The sequence below is a fragment of the Callithrix jacchus genome, chromosome 5, assembly GCF_049354715.1.
Source record: "Callithrix jacchus isolate 240 chromosome 5, calJac240_pri, whole genome shotgun sequence".
Classification (NCBI taxonomy): Eukaryota; Metazoa; Chordata; class Mammalia; order Primates; family Cebidae; genus Callithrix; species Callithrix jacchus.
In genome coordinates, this window is record NC_133506.1 from 139,506,561 (window position 1) to 139,526,578 (window position 20,018).

At 40.9% G+C, this 20,018-nt stretch overlaps 1 protein-coding gene across 14 annotated transcripts in view; it reads right to left on the reverse strand.

Annotated features, from left to right (window-relative positions):
• Positions 1-901: 901 nt before the first annotated feature.
• Positions 902-20,018, reverse strand: part of ZMYM5 (zinc finger MYM-type containing 5) — a 34,948-nt gene continuing 15,831 nt past the window's right edge. For 12 of the 14 annotated variants that reach the window (XM_078375086.1, XM_078375085.1, XM_078375077.1 and 9 more), the window contains 4 exons: positions 11,370-11,655; positions 10,360-10,522; positions 7,737-7,949; positions 902-2,961 (listed from right to left, as the gene is read on the reverse strand). In XM_078375086.1, coding sequence (XP_078231212.1) covers positions 2,203-2,961; positions 7,737-7,949; positions 10,360-10,522; positions 11,370-11,655 — 1,421 coding nt within the window. In that variant the 3' untranslated portion in view covers positions 902-2,202. The remainder of the gene's footprint in view (positions 2,962-7,736; positions 7,950-10,359; positions 10,523-11,369; positions 11,656-20,018) is intronic. The other 2 variants (XM_078375088.1, XM_078375089.1) reach the window with 1 other exon arrangement.

The window sequence follows — 20,018 nt, forward strand, 5'->3', positions numbered from 1 at the left end:
ACACAGGGTCTTACTCTGTCACCCAGGCTGGAGGGCACTGGCCCAATCTCAGCTCACTGCAACCCCTGCCTCCTTGGTTTAAGCGATTCTCCTGCCTCAGTCTCTCAAGTAGCTGGGACTATGGGCATATGTCACTATACCTTGGTAATTTTTGTATTTTACTAGAGACGGGGTTTCACTATGTTGGCTAGGCTGTCCTTTGACCCCTGACCTCAAGTGACCACCCCACTCGGCCTCCCAAAGTGCTGGGATTACAGGCATAAGCCACTGTGCCCAGCCTGAAATAATGAGTACATGAATAATTTGGAAACAAACTTCAAAACTTGTTCTAGAGTCTGTAGAATATTCTCTGGGCTTCCAAAGTAAACAGGATTTTTGGAAACATCCCAGGCCACATTCAGATCTAAGTCTGAAAATACTAAATGATCTAGTTGTCAAAACCCAAAATGGTGGCCAGGCATGGTGGATCAAGCTTATAATTCCAGCACTTTGGGAGGCTGAGGTGGGAGGTTTTGTTTGTTTGTCAAGAAACAAACAAACAAAAACTCAAAATAGTTAGAAGTTATTGAGAATGATTTTCAATATGTATTCTAAAAATAGTATACGCTGGCATCATTGAGAGTCTGCAAGTGTTCCTAGTGTCATCCCACAAGAATGTCCATCTACCATTCTAGTCACTGCTCATATGCCATTTTGTTTCATAGGAATAGTATATAAAAATTGACATCAGAAATCAGAAACAGAAGGGAGATTTACTAAACACACAGTGATAGGGATGTTGAGCATCTAAAACAACTTAGATCCTTGATTTTCTTTTTTCTATCCTTTTCATTGATGTGTCTCAAATTTCAAGCATGCCATCTCTTTTCAGAGAGAAAAAAGCCATAACACTTGAAGCTTAAGTTAATATATACTTATTTTAATATTTTTTATATTTTTATGAACATAAAATAGGTATTCTTTCTGCTTATAGTTCATATACAATAAATGATAAAACATTTAAAAATTAAGTTAAAACAAAAATAAAACCAATAAAGTGGAATTTAACCATCATTAACGTAACAAATCATGCTGTCTTGCTCAAATAAGTGTTTTGCTCAAATGAAGTAAATCACAAGTATTTGGTTTAATAGCAAAAATCTGTAGTTTCAGATTCCATTCTGTAAACTGAGTATTTTTACTTTAATAATAATGTTGAGAATGCTTGCTCACATAAGTATCTTATTCAAACTGGTATTGACCAATTAAGTCTTTCCTTCTTCTTTCAAGGTTACTAGAATTTTCTTTTTTTTTGAGACTGACTCTTGCTCTGTTGCTCAGGCTGGAATGCAGTGGTACTATCTCAGCTCACTGCAACCTCTGCCTCCTGGGTTCAGGCGATTCTCCTGCCTCATCCTCCTGACTAGCTGGGACTACTGGTATGTGCCACCAGGCCTGGCTCATTTTTGTATTTTTAGTAGAGATGAGGTTTTGCCATGTTGGTCAGGACCTCAAGGGATCTGCCTGCCTGGGCCTCCCAAAGTGCTGGGATTACAGGCGTTGAGACATCAAGCCTGGCCAAGAACAAAATATTAACCAAACCTGTCAAATGGCAGTCCTTAAATGCCAACTTTTAAAAAGTTGTAAATTGATAGATTGTGAAGATTATTTATTTTTATTTATTTTTTTGAGACAGAGTTTTGCTCTCGTTACCCAGGCTGGAGTGCAGTGGTGTGATCTTAGCTCACTGCAACATCCACCTCCTGAGGTCAAGCAATTCCCCTGTCTCAGCCTCCTGAGTAGCTGGGATTACAGGTGTGTGCCACCACTCCTGGCTAATTTTTTGTATTTTTAGTAGAGATGGAGTTTCACTATGTTGGCCAGGCTGGTCTTGAACTCCTGACCTCAGGTGATCCGCCCGCCTCAGCCTTCCAAAGTGCTGGGATTACAGGCATGAGCCACCTCGCCCAGCAACAATTACTTACTGTTAATCTTCACTGCCTAATGAAGTCATTGCCTAGTGACAACGGAATCTAATTAGTTTTAGATTTGGAATGGAAACATTCTTTGCTATTTATTTGCTAACATGCTTATTGCTAAGGATCTGCTGCAAGTGACTCTGTAGAGGAGACTTACAATACCATAGTACTGACTATTGCAGGACAAATGTTTTCTGAGTAATGTAAGATTCTGACCGTCATGTCAAAAAACAAATCAGGTATATTATGTGTACAACAACAGCACACCATCATTTTTCTCATTTTCATATAATCTATGTTCTACAGCATCAACAGTTTTATTTTTTTTTAGATCAGATTTTAATTTTGAGTACTTAACACTATTGTTGATGTGCATTTCACTTTCTTCATGTTTACTAAGAATATGTGATAAATGTTGCCAATCTTTGCACCCATTCTCATTTTTCAGTTGATTTTTTCCTTCCCCAAAGAGTTTGCAATATAGACAAAACACAGAGTCTTTTGAGGTCGAATAAAGTAACCAGGATCTATTGGTTTTTTCACCATTTGGAAGAATCCGTGTATAATACGTTTCTGAAAACTTCCTCCCTGTATTATCTTTTGGAAAGTTAAAATTTCTTACTTGAGGTGGAACATTATCAACAAGAGTGTCCCGTTGTTTAATATTCAAAATTCGGGGCCATGTACCTGGATCTGCGGAAAGCACAACTGGTACAATGGAGTCTTCAGAATTTTTCTCTTCCAGTTGCTCTTGAAATATATCAGCTATGGTTGACATGGAAGAAGGAGGTAAATTCACATTCTCTGTGATCAGTAATGTATCTGTGCCACATTCTACTGAAACCTGTAGCTCTGATGTCTTTTCCTTTTTTTCTGGGATTCCCTCTATGTTTTCCGAAAGTATACTCAATGATCCACAGAATTGTTTTTCATTTTCCTCTCTAATAGCATTCCTTTTTCTATTTTCTGATGCTGATGATTTTTTTGATTTTGTTTCCATCATCTGAGGACAAACAGGATGGATTACAATTTTAAGATTGTTAAACTTTTAAAAATTTATATACAGGCCGGGCGCGGTGGCTCAAGCCTGTAATCCCAGCACTTTGGGAGGCGGAGACGGGTGGATCACGAGGTCAAGAGATCGAGACCATCCTGGTCAACATGGTTAAACCCCGTCTCGACTAAAAATACAAAAAATTAGCTGGGCATGGTGGCGCGTGCCTGTAATCCCAGCTGCTCAGGAGGCTGAGGCAGGAGAATTGCCTGAACCCAGGAGGCGGAGGTTGCGGTGAGCCAAGATTGCGCCATTGCACTCCAGCCTGGGTAACAAGCGTGAAACTCCGTCTCAAAAAAAAAAAAAAAAAAAAAATTTATATACAAATGCTCAATAAGCACATGAAAAGAAGTTCATCATTAGGCGTCAAAGAAATGCGAATCAAAAGGCAACAGCCGGGCGTGGTGGCTCATGCCTGTAATCCCAGCACTTTGGCAGGCCAAGGCGGGTGGATCACTTGAGGTCAGGAGTTGGAGACTAGTCTGATTAACATGGTGAAACCCCATCTCTACTAAAAATACAAAAATTAGCTGGGCCATAGTGGCGTGCGCCTCTAATTCCAGCTACTCAGGAGGCTGAGGCAGAAGAATCGCTTGAACCCTCGAGGCAGAGGTTGCGCTGAACCGAGATTGCACCATTGCACTCCAGTCTGGGTGACAGAGTGAGACCCTGTCCCCTCCCCCAAAAAAGGTGATGACATATCACTTCACATCCAAGAGGATGGCTATAATAAACAGAGAATGAGGCTAGGCATGGAGGCTTAAGCCTATAATCTCAGCACTTTGGGAGGCTGAGGCGGGTGAATCACTTGAGGTCAGGGGTTTGAAACTAGCCTGGCCAATATGGAGAAACTCTATCTCTACTAAAAATACAAAATTTACTGGGTGTGATGGCAGGTACTGGTAATCCCAGCTACTCTGCAGGCTGAGGCACAAGAGATCTTGACTGAACCCTGGAGGCAGAGGTTGAGTGAGCTGAGATCGTGCCACTAAACATCAGCCTGGGCAACAGAGCAAAACTCCATCCTCAAAAAAAAAAAAAAAAAAGAGAGAATGAAAGTGTTGGCAAAGATGTGGAGAAACTGAAACCTCCAAAAGACGCTGGTGGGAAATGTAAAGCGGTGTAGCCACTTTTGAAAACTATCTGGCAGTTTGTCGAAGTTTAAACAGAGTTATCATATGATCCAGCAATTCCACTCCAAAGTATATACCCAAAAGAAATAAAAACATATGTCCATACAGGCCAGGCACAATGGCTCACACCTGTAATCCCAGCACTTTGGGAGGCCAAGGCGGGCAGATCATGAGGTCAGGAGTTCAAGACCAGCCTGGCCAAGATGGTGAAACCCCGTCTCTACAAAAAATATAAAAAAAATTAGCTGGGCATGGTGGTAGGTGTCAGTAATCCCAGCTACTTTGGAGGCTGAGGCAGGAGAACCACTTGAACCTGGGAGGCAGAGGTTGCAGTGAGCCGAGATTGCACCACTGCACTCCAGCCTGGTAACAGAGTGAGACTCAGTCACAAAAAAAAAAAAAAAAAAAAATTAAAACTCAGGACATATATTAACTTTAGATTCTACAGGGAACAAAGCTTCTGACTCTTAACTTTCTTAGCTATTGTTTTAAGCTATTATTACCTTTTTTTTGAGATGGAGTCTTGCTCTATTGCCCAGGCTGGAGTACAATGGTGTGATGTTGGCTCATTGCAACAACCCCTGTCTCCTGGGTTCAAGTGATTCTCCTGCCTCAGCCTCTGGAGTAGCTGGGATTACAGGTGCCTGCCACCACACCCGGCTAATTTTTGTATTTTTAGTAGAGATGGGGTTTCACCATGTTGGTCAGGCTGGTCTCAAACTCATGGCCTTAGGTGATTCACTCTCCTCAGCCTCCCAAAGTGCTCGGATTACAGGCGTGAGCTATCACATCCTGCTGGAGATTATTAAACTAAAGCAGACATAAACCTACTTACGGTTTCTTGTGGGGGATAATGCACATGTATAAGCAAATATTTCTATTGGAGGCAATAGGGTACACTAATGAATGTTTCTATTGGAGGCAACAGAGTACACAAACGATATAGGTCAAATCTAGCTGTGTGACTAGGCTAAATGCTCACTGAACTTCAATATCTTTGACATTTTAAAATTACATATACCAGCCAGGTAAAGTGGCTCATGCCTGTAATCCTAGCACTTTGGGAGGCCAAGACTTCAACCCAGATAGTTTGAGCCCGAGAGTTCAACCAACCTGGGCAATATGACAAAACCCCATGAAACCCCCGCAGGCATACACCACCACACCCAGCTAAAATACAAAAATTAGCCAAGGTGGTGGCGCATACCTGTAGGCCCAGCTACTCAGGAGGCTGAGGTGGGAGGATCACTTAAGCCTGGAGGATCACTTGAGCTGGAGGTTGCAGTAGGCAGAGCTCACACCACTGCACTCCAGTCTGGGTGACAGAGGGAGAGATCCTATCTCAAACAAAACATAAAAACAGATACATTTAGTATAAAACACCAACTAGTCATACCAGGTTAATTAAAACAAATAAGAGTCCCCTACTACCTCTACCTATTTCCCTTTTACCAGAAGCTAACCACCTATAACCTTTTAAAATAAAATTTAAAAAAATTTTTTAACATATACCATTTAAATATATATATATTTTATTAATTTATTTTTTAAAATTCACTATCCAGTAATAGCTATAAGCAAAAAAAAAAACCATATATATATATATATATATATATACATATAGTTTTGAGACAGTCTCACTCTGTCATTCAGGCTGGAGTGCAGTGATGAGATCATGGCTCACTCATTTGCAGTTGTGACCTTGGAGGCTCAAGTGATCCTCCAGGCTCAGCCTCTCGAGTAGTTGGGACAACAGGGGCATGACATGCCAGCTAATTTTTAAGTTTTTTGTAGAGACAGCAGTCTCACCATGTTGCTGAAGTTGGTCTTGAACTCCTGGGCTAAAGCAATCCTCTTTCCTCAGCCTCCCAAAGTGCTGGGATTATAGACATAAGCCATCATGCCAGGCAAAAAATTTTTTTGAGACAAGGCCCTTGCTTTGTTGCCCAGGGAGAAGTACAGTGGCCATTCACAGGTGTGATCCTCATGTACTACAGACTCAAATGCCTGGGCTCAAATGAACCTCTTGCATCAGCCTTTCTAGTAGCTAGAATTACAGGTGCACACCACCACCATGCCTAGCACTTACAACTTTTCTAGCTGATTCTTTGGTTATATATTTCCAAATCTCAAAGTAACATGTTCGTATCACTATTTACTTTTTTCCTTCCCCACTTTAGGTATCATCAATTGACTTCTCAATGAGGAAGATAAAAATTTTGCTTTCCTTTCTTTTACCATGCTCACTATATATACTCATCACCCAGCCACTTATCTTTGGTTACAGGATTTCTTGGGCAAGATTATTATTTGTTGTAAAGGACTGTGCTGTGAACTGCAGATGTTTAGCAGCACCTCTGGACTCTATCCACTAGATGCCAGCAGCACCCCTGAGGTATGACAGTCAAAAATGTTTCTATCCTTCTGAATTCTTTTATCTGGCAAATTAAAAAAATAAAATGTTTCTAGACATTGCTAAATGTCCTCATGGAGACAAAAATCATCCCTGGTTGAGAAACACTGGCTTTATTATTATTTAGACACAGTCATTTTATAACTGTATGTTATTCAGCAATAAGCTACTAATTAAAGATTTCAGTTTTTTCTTGTGGTGTTCACATATGAAGTCTTCTCTGTTGGCCTCTTCAGAAGGCCCGCCACTAATTACTTGAAAATACTCATGTGGGCTGTGTGTGGTGGCTCACGCCTGTAATACTGGCATGATGGGAGGCCAAGGCAGGTGAATCATCTGAGGTCAGGAGTTCAAGACTACTCTGACTAACATGAGAAACCCCATCTCTACTAAAAATACAAAATTAGCCAGGCATGGTTGTGCATGCTTGTAATCCCAGCTACTCTGGAGGCTGAGGCAGGAGAATCGCTTGAACCTGGGAGGTGGAGGTTTCAGTGAGCTGAGACTGTGCCATTGCACTTCAATCTGGGCAACAAGAATGGAACTCCATCTCGAAAACAAACAAAGAGAAAATACTCATGTGTTTGGAGTGGAGTGGGGAAGCACATTTATAAAATGTAAAACATTCTGATTATACAGAAATATCATGCCTATATTTTCCAACTTTTAAATTATTATTATTATTATTATTAAGACAGGGTCTTACTCTGTTGCTCAGGTTGAAGTGCAGTGACATGATCTTGGCTCACTGCAACTTCTGCCTCCTGTGCTCAAGTGATCCACCAACGTCAGCCTTCCAAGTACCTGGGACTACTGGTATGCACCACCATGCCTGGCTAATATATATATATATTTGAGACACAGTCTCATTCTGTCACCCAGGCTGGAGTATAGTGGTGCCATCTTGGCTCACTGCAACCTCTGCCTCTTGGGTTCAAGTGATTCTCCTGCCTCAGCCTCCCAAAATGCTGGGATTACATGAGTGAGGCACTGTACCCAGCCCAGAGTAAACTTTTAAAACAAGCTTACAACAATCAATAGACTTGAATATTTGAGATGGGACAAACCAATGACAGAATGACAAAATGGACCTAAATGAGATTGTAAGGGTTCATGTACGCTATAAGGGTGAAGCTACTATGTAACTTGATCATTTAAAGCTCATTAGAAAAAATTACCTGTTTATATTCGTTAATGCAACTTTGGCAGCAAAATCTCTTCTGCTGACCTCCAATCACCAGGATGTTGCTTCCAGTACTCTTACTAGGCATGTAGTCTCCACAGTGTTCACAGCAGTTCATTATTAGACCATTGGCCAATCTGTACTTATTAAAGCAATGGTTACTGCACAGTTTATGTGTTACATTATTTACACTGACTTCATGGAGAATCTAAAAAAAAAAACAGAATTCATTAAGATATATGAACCACATTAGTACAACAAACAATGAGATAACTAGTTTCTGTAACAGAAGCAAAGAATCTCTAGTCATCTCTCAGGGGAAGATATTCCTGGGGGGGGGAAAATATATATATATATAATTTTCTAAAATATATATATTTTTATTTTCCCAGAGACAGAGTCTTACTCTGTTGCCCAGGCTGGAGTGTAATGGCACAATCTTGGCTCACTGCAACCTCTGCCTCCCAGGTTCAAGCGATTCTCCTGCCTCAGCCTCCTGAGTAGCTGCAATTACAGGTGCTTGCCACCACGCCCAACTAAGTTTTGTATTTTTAGTAGAGATGGGGTTTTACCATGTTGGCCAGGCTGGTCTCGAATTCCTGACCTCAAGTGATCTGCCTGCCTCGGCCTCCCAAAATGCTAGGATTACAGGCATGAGCCATCATGCCTGGCTGTGAAAGACTTTTTTCCTTTATTTGTAAGGTCACTTTGATTTTACAAGAGAAAAATAAGATTTATAGGAAAGCAATAAAGCAATAAAATCAGTAATAACTTCTCTAAAGACATTTAATAACAACACAAAATGAACTTTTTTTTTTTTTTTTGGTTTGAGACAATTTCTTGCTATGTTCCCCTGGCTGATCTCGAATTCCTGGGCTTAAGCAAGCACTCTATTCACGCCTCTTGAGTAGCTCAGATTACAGATTGCAGCACCACACCTGGCTTTGGTTTAGAAGATTTTGATATGACTTGCTTAAAAGAAATAATTTTTTTTTTTTTGATACGGAGTCCTTTGCTCTGTCACCCTGGCTAGAAAGCAGTGGTACAATCATAGCTCACTCCATCCTCAAACTCCTGGGGTCCAGTGACCATCCTGTCCCAGCCTCCTCAACAGTTGGGATTATATGTGTGAGTCACTTATCTCCAGCAATCAACAATTTTTAGATAGTATTATAAGTAAAGTTCACTGCCCTAGAACGTTTGTGGAGGGAGCTAAGGGAATCAATATTACCTGTATTCAGAATGGTTTTGGTATAACCAGAAGCAGAGTAGTTCTCAATGTGGTAACGGAGATAAAATAATGTCCTTTATATGCACGGCTCAGGGGTAACCAACACTAAATTTAGTTACCAAAGACTTTATAAAGTAAAGACTGCCTACATGCATGTTTCTTCTAGGAACTGGGAAAATTGCAGTATTACTTAATGTTAAGCAAGGAGTAGGTATACATTTGCTCTGCTTGTTTCATGTGTTCTTGTACCAGGATCTGTTGTTTTCTTCACATCCTGCAACTACATTTTTTTAATCATCTATTTTTAAAAAATAATTTTAACTTTTATTTTAGATTCAAGGGATACATGTACAGGTTTATTACAAGGATATGCTGTGAGGTCTAAGGTAAGAATGATCCTGTCACCCAGGTAGTAAGCATAGTACCCAAGAGGTAGTTTTAGGTTTTTAAAAATTTTTTTGAGATGGAGTCTCACTCTGTCATCCAGGCTAGAGCGTAGTGGCACAATCTTGGCTTACTGCAGCCTCTGCCTCCCGGGTTCAAGTGACTCTCCTGCCTTAACCTCCCAAGTAGCTGGATTACAGGTGTGCACCACCACGCCTGGCTAATTTTTCTATTTTTAGTAGAGATGGCGTTTCGCCATGTTGGCCAGGTTGGTCTCAAACTCCTGACTTCAAGATATCCACCTGCCTCAGCCTCCCAAAGTGCTGGGATTACAGACATGAGCTACCATCCCTGGCCCCAAGAGGTAGTTTTCTAGCCCTTGACCCCCAACTCTTAGACTACATTTTTATTTATTTATTTTGAGATGGAGTCTTGCTCTGTCACCCAGGCTGGAGTGCAGTTGCGTGATCTCAGCTCACTGTAGCCTCCACCTCTTGGGTTCAAGCCGTTCTCTGTCTCAGCTGCCTGAGTGGCTGGGATTACAAGCGCCCACCACCAGGCCCAGCTAATTTTTGTATTTTAGTAGAGATGGGGTTTCATTATCTTGGCCAGGCTGCTCTTGAACTCCTGACCTCGTGATCCACCCACCTCCTTTGTAATTCCAAAGTGCTGGGATTACAGGCATGAGCCACCGCACCTGGCCAAGATATATTTTTATTGAATGTCACCAGTAAGAACAAAATCCACCATAAAACAATTGTTTTGTTTATGAACACAGCCAATCCCACAGAAACAGATGTGTACTTTCCATGCTATGCAAATGGGATTTTATTTATAAAAATATCCCATAAGATAGTTCTAACATATCCTTATTCTTCCTTTTAGCTTCATGTTATACATCCAGAGCATGTGCATTATGTAGACCAAAGAGTACATAATAGCACTTAAAAGTTAAAGTTAGCACTGTTAGCCTAAACAACAACTTAGGTATAAAAATACAGACCTCTGTTAATTTACTACAAATTGTGCATCTTGACTTATTAAAAACTCCTTTTTTAAGATTCCGGTTGTTTTCACAGGGAGACAAACAAGATATATTACAAAATTCTTGGAAGGATTTGCTTGATTCTACTGGAAGAACATTAGCCTTCTTTGTAGATGCATCTCTGAAACAGAAGAGATAGACACATAATTTAAGAACATTGCATTTTAATACAAGTCAAATATATGAATAATTGCCATTTTTCATTTTCTTATGATTTAATACTAGAAATCAACTATAATTTTTGGATGCAGCAAATCTACTTTTGGCTTTATTGCCAAGAGTTCTTAAATGATATGGAAAGAGAAGAATCAGAGATAAAAATCTTTCATAGCACAAGAACCTTACCACAAGTTCTTGAGATTTTTAGATGCATTCAAAAATGCACAGTGGCTCACACCTGTAATCCCAGCACTTTGGGAGGCCAAGATGGGCACATCACTTGAGGTCAGGAGTTCAAGAGCAGCCTGGCCAACATGATGAAACTCCATCTCTACTAAAAATCCAAAAAATTAGCTGGGTATGGTGGCAGGAGCCTGCAATCCCAGCTACTCAGGAGGCTGAGGCAGGAGAATCACTTGAACCTGGGAGGCAGAGGTTGTAGTGAGCGGAGATGGCGCCACTGCACTCTAGCCTGAGCAACGGAGTGAGACTCAGTCTCAAAAAAAACAAATAAAAATGCTGGTAATAAATTTATAGAACTAAAGTGTAAGATGACGAAGAAGGGGAGGCAAATGTAGTGGCAGGGAGAGGGCAACTAACTTCCATACCTATGTTCCATTTTTCTGCCAAGAATACATATAGCACAAGCTTAGACATATTCTAGGAGCTCAAGCTCAATAAAGTTAATTAAAGACACTTCTGCAACGATTCTACTGATAAATCTATCCAGCTCTGCAATTACATTAAGTGTACTTATTTATACCACTAGTATTCAACTATGTGGAGAAATGGTGAAAGGTACTGCTTACTTTTTACATATTACACTTTGTGTGTTTTGAGTACGTTTATGAAAGAAGTAAGACAGGCACGTGGTAGAACAAAAGAGGTGAGCTGATCCTTTTCGTTGATAAGCTGTCTGGCCCTTCTGTAAAGGCTTTTTGCAATTTGCACAAGTGATTTTAGCTGGTTTAGTAAGTTGCTGTTGGGCTGTAGGCTGGAAATTCTGCTTACGAAGTAAGGCCACTGGTGATAAAGAATCCACTCCTGGCTGTTTCTGATTACGGGGAAATGAAGCAGACTGGGAGATCCAAGAATCTTAAAAATAAAACACACAAGAGAAAATCATGGAACAAATAAAAATGTACATCAGAAAAATAATTTACATTTTCATTTAAGAGTTTAAGAGACAAATGAGGTAGGTGTATAAGCATGTGGTTAAGGCCACTCTTCATGCATAATCCCAGGGGAACTATGTATCTCAACTGAATGCTACTTCACTGCGCCAACAATAATAATTAAGTTAATGTTGGTGTCTGGAACTGTACAATGTGGTAGCCATCAGCTCTTAAATCAGACCCCAGGTTCAAATATCGCCTAAGCTTAATAAATTATACAAATATATGAACTGATGATACCTAACTCATCAGAGTGTTATGAAGAATACATGAGATAAATGCCCGGCACAAAGGCACACTCAAAAAATATTAGCCACTTTTTCTTCCTTAAGGGGAAAGTATTAACACACCTATAAGGCCAGACGTGGTAGCTCATGCTTGTAATCCAATTTGGGAGGCTGAGGCAGGCAGATCACTTGAGGCCAGCCTGGCCAACATGGCAAAACCCCATCTCTACTAAAAATACAAAAATTAGCTGGGCGTAGTGGTTTGCATCTGTGATTCCAGCTACTCAGGGGAGGCTGAGGCATGAGAATCCCTTGAACTTGGGAGGTGGAGGTTGCAGTGAGCCAAGATCATGCCACTGCACTCCAGCCTGGGTGACAAGTTGAGACTCTATCTCAAAAAACAAAACAAAACCCCTAACAACAAGAAAAAAACCATAAACATTTATAAAATAAAGCAAAGGATATATAAATATGTAGACAATTATAGTAACAGTTTGGCTCTCTGGAACCCTTGAGGAATGTGATACTCTGGTAGCTTACTAATATCTAGTTTTTTAATAGTTCCCCGATTGCCCCTAAAATTAGGAAAAATTTCAAGAGAAGTTGAAAGAATTTTACACTTAACACTGATATACTCAACCAAGTAGATTCAACGCTATTTTACTGTTTTTGTCTAATCACATCTTTTTTGTTTATTTTTTGAGATGGAGTCTCATTTTGTTGCCCAGGCTAGAGTGCAGTAGCATCATCTTGGTTCACTGCAACCTCTGCTTTCCAGATTCAAGCATTTCTCCTGCCTCAGCCTCCCAAGTAGCTGGGATTACAGGTGCGTGCCACCATGCCCAGCTCAATTTTTTTTGTTTTTAGTAGACAGGGTATTTTACCATGTTGGCCAGGCTAGACACAAACTCTTGGCCTCAAGTGATCCATTGCCTCAGCCTCCAAAGTGCTGGGATTACTGGCATGAGTCACCACTTCTGGCCTAATCAGATCTTTCTATCTATTCATACCACTAAACAATCCATCCATCTCTTTCTATGTATTTCAAGTGAATTGTAGACATTAGTACACTTACTTTCAAAATACTTTAGACATAATAGTTTAATATAAATCTATTATTTCCCAGTCTTCTAAGATATTATTTATCAGGCATTAATATAGGTTGTGGATTACTCAGGAAAGACTCAGCTTTCCCAACCTTACATAGCAGCTACAGTATTATAAATTACTGTTAGTTTCAAAACAATACAGTTATTACTTATAGGTGAAGTGTTTCTCAAACTTTATTGTACATATGAAATCACTTGGGAATCTTGTTTAAATGGAGATTCTAAATTAATAGGTCTGAGGAGGGAACTGATACTCTGCATTTCTAACCAACTCTCAGATAATGGTGAAGTTTTGAGAAACAGGGCCCTATAATAAAAAATTATTATTTTGTAATCTCTCTCCAAAAACAGCTTTTGGACAGGTAAGGTGGTTCATGCCTATAATCCCAGCACTTTGAGAGACTAAGGTGGGAGGATCACTTGAGGCCAGAAGTTTAAGACTCAGCCTAGGTAGGGTACAGTGGCTCATTCCCTGTAATTCCAGCATTCGGGGAGGCTGGAAGCCCAGGAGTTTGAAACCAGCCTAGGCAACAAGGCAAAACCCTGTCTCTACAAAGAATAAACAAAATTAGCTGGATGTGGTGGCGCTTGCTTGTAGTATCAGCTTCTCACTCTGTTGCCCAGGCTGCAGGACGGTGGTATGATTACAGCTTACTGCAGCCTTGAACTCCTGGGCTCAAGAAATCCTTCCATCTCACCTTCTTGAGTAGCTGAGACAACAGGCACATGCCATCACACCCGGCTAATATTTTTATTTTTTGAAAAGAAAAGGTCTCATTATGTTGCCCAGGCTGATCTTGAACTCCTGGACTCAAGCAATCATCCTGCCTCAGTCTCCCAAAGTGCTAATATTATAGGCATGAGCCACCACATCTGGCCACTTTTTACTATTTTTATTTAAAAAATTACAAAAAACTGTGAGGCTCTGGATGATGTTAGTATTTCAATCCACAGATTGGGAGGGTTTTTTTTTTTTTAATCAGTACTCCTCTTTGTGGGCCCTCAGTGTCTACCGAAAGCTCCATTTAGCTTCTCTGCAGCCTTTTCTGCAATTGAACACATATTCAATAGGGAAAAACAGCTCCAATTCTTCTCTCAGATCTTAGAATCCTAATTTTTCCATTTGCTATTTGTAGCTCTTGATGTCTTTAAATAGACATTTTATATATTTTGTCATTTTTTTTTTCTTAATTATTCTCAGCAAGGGGATAAGACTTACCTAGTTATCAAGAAGTACAACTCCTTAGACTCGGTATCATGGTCAGAAATGTTTATAATGCAACAAAAACAAAAGAGATGTAAGAGCAAATTCTAAGTTTAGGTATTTTCTGCAACCTATACCTCCTGGGTTCAAGTGATTCTCCTGCCTCCACCTTCTGAGTAGCTGGGATTACAGGCATGTGACACCACGCTTGGCTAATTTTGTATTTTTAGTAGAGATGGGGTTTCTCTACATTGTCAGGCTGGTCTCGAACGCCTGACCTCAGGTGATCCGCCTGCCTCGGCCTCCCAAAGCACTGGGATTATAGGCATGAGCCATTGCGCCCAGTCATTTTTTTTTTTAATTAAACTGTTTATACAAAGGTATGTGAAAACTGGAGAACTTTCACTGAAACATGGTCTACCCTAAAAGTTAATGAAGAATTAAATGACTCAGTGGTCCTTTCTAACAAATACAATCCCATTTTCATAAAATGGAATGCACTTTTCGGTGTACTTTATGAAGAACCAGTTGTTTTGGTTTTCTTTTTGGTGCTTCCCGCTTCTGTCAACCTGCCTACCCCATGGGCCAGCCAGACCTGCTCTCACAGTGGGCTGTCAAGAGCCAGTTTTATATGATGATATTTAAACCTATAAGCCCTAAATTTAAATACAACTCAACTCCAGAAATCCTTGCCCGTTTTTTCCTCTTGTACTAGAAAACCTTCAATTTATGTACCTGGGAAAGACATGGCAACTAAAGTTACACGCTCTGGAAGAGCTTTGACTTCAAAAAACATTATAATAATATAATCACTGTCATCTTATTCTTAAAGCTTCCTGATAAAAGCTAATTTGTTGTACTAATGTTGACAGCAAGTAATAAGTGGACATGGAGTTTCACTATGCTGCCCAGTCTGGTCTCAAGTTCCTGGGGTCAAGCAATCCTCCTGCATCAGTCTCCCAAAGTGTCACAATTACAGGCATGAGCCACTGCATCCAGCCAATTCAATCTTTTTTTTTTTTTTTTTTTTTGTGACACAGAGTCTCATTCTGTCACCCAGACTGGAGTGCAGTGGCATGATCTTGGCTCACTGCAACCTCCGCCTCCCAGATTCACATGATTCTCATGCCTCAGTCTCTCAGGTAGCTGGGATTACAGGCATGTGCCACTATGCCTGGCTAATTTTTGTATTTTTTTTTTTGAGATGGAGTTTCGCTCTTGTTACCCAGGCTAGAGTGCAATGGCGCGATCCTGGCTCACCGCAACCTCCGCCTCCTGGGTTCAGGCAATTCTCCTGCCTCAGCCTCCCGAGCAGCTAGGATCACAGGCACGCGCCACCATGCCCAGCTCATCTTTTGTATTTTTAGTAGAGACGGGGTTTCACCATGTTTACCAGGTGATCCACCCGCCTCGGCCTCCCAAAGTGCTGGGATTATAGGCTTGAGCCACTGAGCCCGGCCTAATTTTTGTATTTTTACTTACTGGTGAGGTGTTTCTCAAACTTTATTGTGCATATGAAATCACTTGGGAATCTTGTTTAAATGGAGATTCTAAATTAGTAGGTCTGAGGAGGAAACTGATACTCTGCATTTCTAACCAACTCTTAGATAATGGTGAAGTTTGGAGAAACGGGGCCCTATAATAAAGAACTATTTTATAATCTCTCTTCAAAAACAGCTTTTGGACAGGAGAGGTGGCTCCTGCCTATAATCCCAGCACTCTGGTAGGCTAAGGTGGGAGGATCACTTGAGGCCAGAAGTTTAAGACTCAGCCTAGGCTGAGTTTCAACATGGAGTTTCGCCATGTTGGCCGGGCTGGTCTTAAATGCCTGGCCTCAAGTGATCCGCCTGCCTTGGCCTCCTAAAGTGCTTTAAGAAAGCTTAATATTCACCTGTTTTTCAGCATTGCTCTTCACATGAAAATTTTTTGAACATTTTCTCCAGAATTACAGATTAAATCTTATTATCTAAAGGACACAGTTCTATAATTTTTGTCCCCAAATATAGACCTTCAGAGAACTTAGGAATTTGTAAATTCATCCATACTTCATAGACAACAGAGAGTCACTGTCCTGGCCAGGTGCAGTGGCTCATGCCTATAATCCCAACACTTTGAGAGGCCGAGGTGGATAGATCACGAGGTCAAGAGACTGAGACCATCCTGGCCAACATGGTGAAACCCCGTCTCCATTAAAAATACAAAATTTAGCTGGGTATGGTGGCACGTGCCTATATTCCCAGCTACTCAAGAGGCTGAGATAGGAGAATCTCTTGAACCCAGGAGGCGGAGGTTGCAGTGAGCCAAGACTGTGCCACCACACTCCAGCCTGGCAACGGAGCAAGACTCTGTCTCACAAAAAAAAAAAAAAAAAAAAAAGTCATTGTCCTGTATCATAAGCAAAATAATTTATATGAGTAAGTGTCAAACAAGTCATTCGGTACATTTAGTCTTTCTGTTAAAAAAAATTTTTTTTTTTTTAAAGACAGGGTTTCACCGTGTTGGTCAGGCTAGTCTTGAACTCCCGACCTCAGGTGATCCACCTGCCTTGGCCTCCAAAGTGCTTGGATTACAGGCGTAAGCCACCACGCCTGGCCTAAGAATTTTTTTTTTTTTGAGATGGAGTCTCGCTCTGTCATTTAGGCTGGAATGTGATCTCAGCTCACCCCAGCCTCTGCCTCCTAGGTTCAAGCGATTCTCCTACTTCAGGCAGGCATGGTAGTGTAGCTAAGGTTTCAGGTGTACACCACCATGCCTGGCTAATTTTTGGATTTTTAGTAGGGACGAGGTTTCGCCATGTTGATCAGGCTGGTCTCGAACTCCAGACCTCAGGTGATCCGCCCAGCTTGGCCTCCCAAAGTGATGGGGGTTACAGGCATGAGTCACTACACCTAGCCTTCAGCTATTTAATTGTATTTTAGTAGCTACGAAGATTCACCATGTTGCCCAGGCTGGTCTTGAACTCCTGAGCTCAGGCAATCCACCTGCCTTGAGCTTCCAAAGTGCTAGGATCACAAGTGTGAGCCACCACATCCAGCCTGTTAAACTTTAAATCACGAGTACTTCACGTAAAGAGAAAATATTTGAAATGGCCAGGCACAGTGGTGCGGGTCTGTAGTCCCAGCTACTTGGGTGGCTGAAGCAGAAGGATTGGTTGAGCCCAGGAATTCAAGACCAGCCTGGGCAACATATGTCTTCACTCCTGGACCAACAAAAAATCAAATATAGTTTTAAATTAATGAGATAAAGGGATGACAAGAATAAAAATAACTTCAGGAGTAATCAAAACCTCTTTCACCAAAACCGAAAATGCAATGCAATAAAAAAATAAATTTAAAAAAAAAACCTCTTTCAAACACCTTGGTAATTCTCAGTTACACCTACAATTTGAGTGAAATGATAGTATAGTAGCTAACCACAAATTTTTTCTTTTTTTTTTTTGACACAAAGTCTTGTTCTATTGCCCAGGCTGGAGTACAGGCTCAATCTTGGCTCACTGCAACCTCTGCCTCTTGGGTTCAGGCAATTCTCGTTCCTCAGCCTCCTGAGCAGCTGGGATTACAGGCATGCACCACCACAGGCTAATTTTTGTATTTTTTGTAGAGATAGGGTCTTGCCATGTTGGCCAGGCTAGTCTCAAACCCTGGCCTCAAGTGACCTACCCACCTCAGACTCCCAAAGTGCTGGGATTACAGGTGTGAGCCACCATACCAGCCCAGAATGTTTTTGTATAGTGAAGTATCAGTCTCTATTACGATTCTGTAATGAAAAACACCTATTAAAAAAAAAAAAACAATACACCTATTTACCCAAATACACCATTAAATATACAACGTTAATTTACTTCAGAAGATGAAAAATGGTCTTAAAGACTAAAACATAAATATATAGCAAGGCATCTTAGTCATAAACTCCATGAAAGAGGTTTTATTTATCGAAGATGGAATTCTTGCTTATATAAATCAACATGAGACTGGGTGGAGTGGCTCATGCCTGTAATTCCAGCACTTTGGGAGGCCGAGGCAGGTGCATCTCTTGAGGTCAGGAGTTTGAGACCAGCCTGGCCAATCTGGTGAAACCCCGCCTCTACCAAAAATACAAAACATCTGGGCACAGTGGTGTGCACCGGTAATCCCAGCTACACAGGAGGATGAGGCAGGAGAACTGCTTAAACCTAGGAGATGGAGGTTGAAGTGAGCCAAGATTGCACCACTGCACTCCAGCCTGGGTGACAGAGTGAGAAACTGCCTCAAAATAAAATAAAATAAAATAAACATGAATGATATCTAAAACAAGCAATACATATGTAAAATATAAAAAATGATTATAAAACAAATAGTAAAAGACTAAAAGAAAAACAGGCATGGTGTGGTGCCTCATGCCTATAATCCCAGCACTGGGGAGGCCAAAGCAGGTGGATGGCTTGAGCTCACAAGTTCAAGACCAGCCTGGGCAACACGGAGAAACCCTGTCTCTACAAAAAATACAAGAATTAGTTGGGCGCAGTGGCGTGTGCCTGTAATCCCAGCTACTAGAGAGGCTGAGGAGGGAGAATGGCTTCAGTCGGAGAGGTGGAGGTTGCAGTGAGCTGAGATTGCACCACTGCACTCCAGCCTGGATGATAGAGTCAGGTGAGACTCTGTTTAAAAGAAAAAAATTAGCTAGGTATAGTAGCATGCACAACTGTAGTCCTAGCTACTTGGGAGGCTGAGGTGGGAGGATGACTTGAGCCCGTGTGGTTGAGGTTACAGTGAGCTGAGATTATGCCACTGTACTCCAGCCTGAGCGACAGAGCCAGACCCTGTTTCAAAAAATAAGTAAGTAAAAATAGACTAAAAAGGATGAGTTGCAATGGACATCATTTCAAAGTCTTTGACACCTTCATTGCTTTTAACACATCCTTCTATATAGAGATTGCAAGTTTTCTATGTTGTCTCAGGTTTAGCTATTAATAAGACATGTATATAGTAATAAATGGGTGACAGACATGAATTTGAGAAAATTCATTTAAAATTTTCAAATATATTTGTAAATGGTCAATGATATGCAAATTATGATGATACCACCTTTCAGTTTAGCAAACTTTAAAAAATATGCCTACTGTTTGGGAATGTTTACAGTATTAAAAAAAACAACTTTTTTTTTTAAGACAGAATTTTGCTCTTGTTGCCCAGGCTGGAGTGCAGTGGTGTGATCTTGGCTCACTGCAATCTCCACCTCCAGGGTTCAAGTGATTCTCTTGCTTCAGCCTCTTGAGTAGCTGGGATTAAAGGTGCCTGCCACCATGCCCGGCTAATTTTTTGTATTTTCAGTAGAGACCGGTTTCATCATGTTGGTCAGGCTGGTCTCGAACTCCTGACCTCAGGTGATCTACACACCTCGGCCTCCCAAAGTGCTGGGATTACAGGAGTGAGCCATCGTGCCTGGCCAAAACAGAACTCTCATGCTGCAAGAAAAGTAACACAATTTGGTGGTAGGGAGAATTTTGTACTAACCATCACATGCTTTAAAAATATGTTGACATTTTGAATGCAAATCTACTTCTAGAAACTTTTCAAGAAAATAAGGGTACCAAACTTAAGAGATGTTTATGAGAAACATTGTTTGTAATTGCAAACAGTGGAAACTACCCGAAATAACAAACTTTTTTTTTTGAGACAGAGTCTTGCTCTGTCACCCAGGCTGGAGTACAGTGGTGTGATCTCAGCTCACTGCAACCTCCGCCTTCTGGGTTCAGGTGATTCTC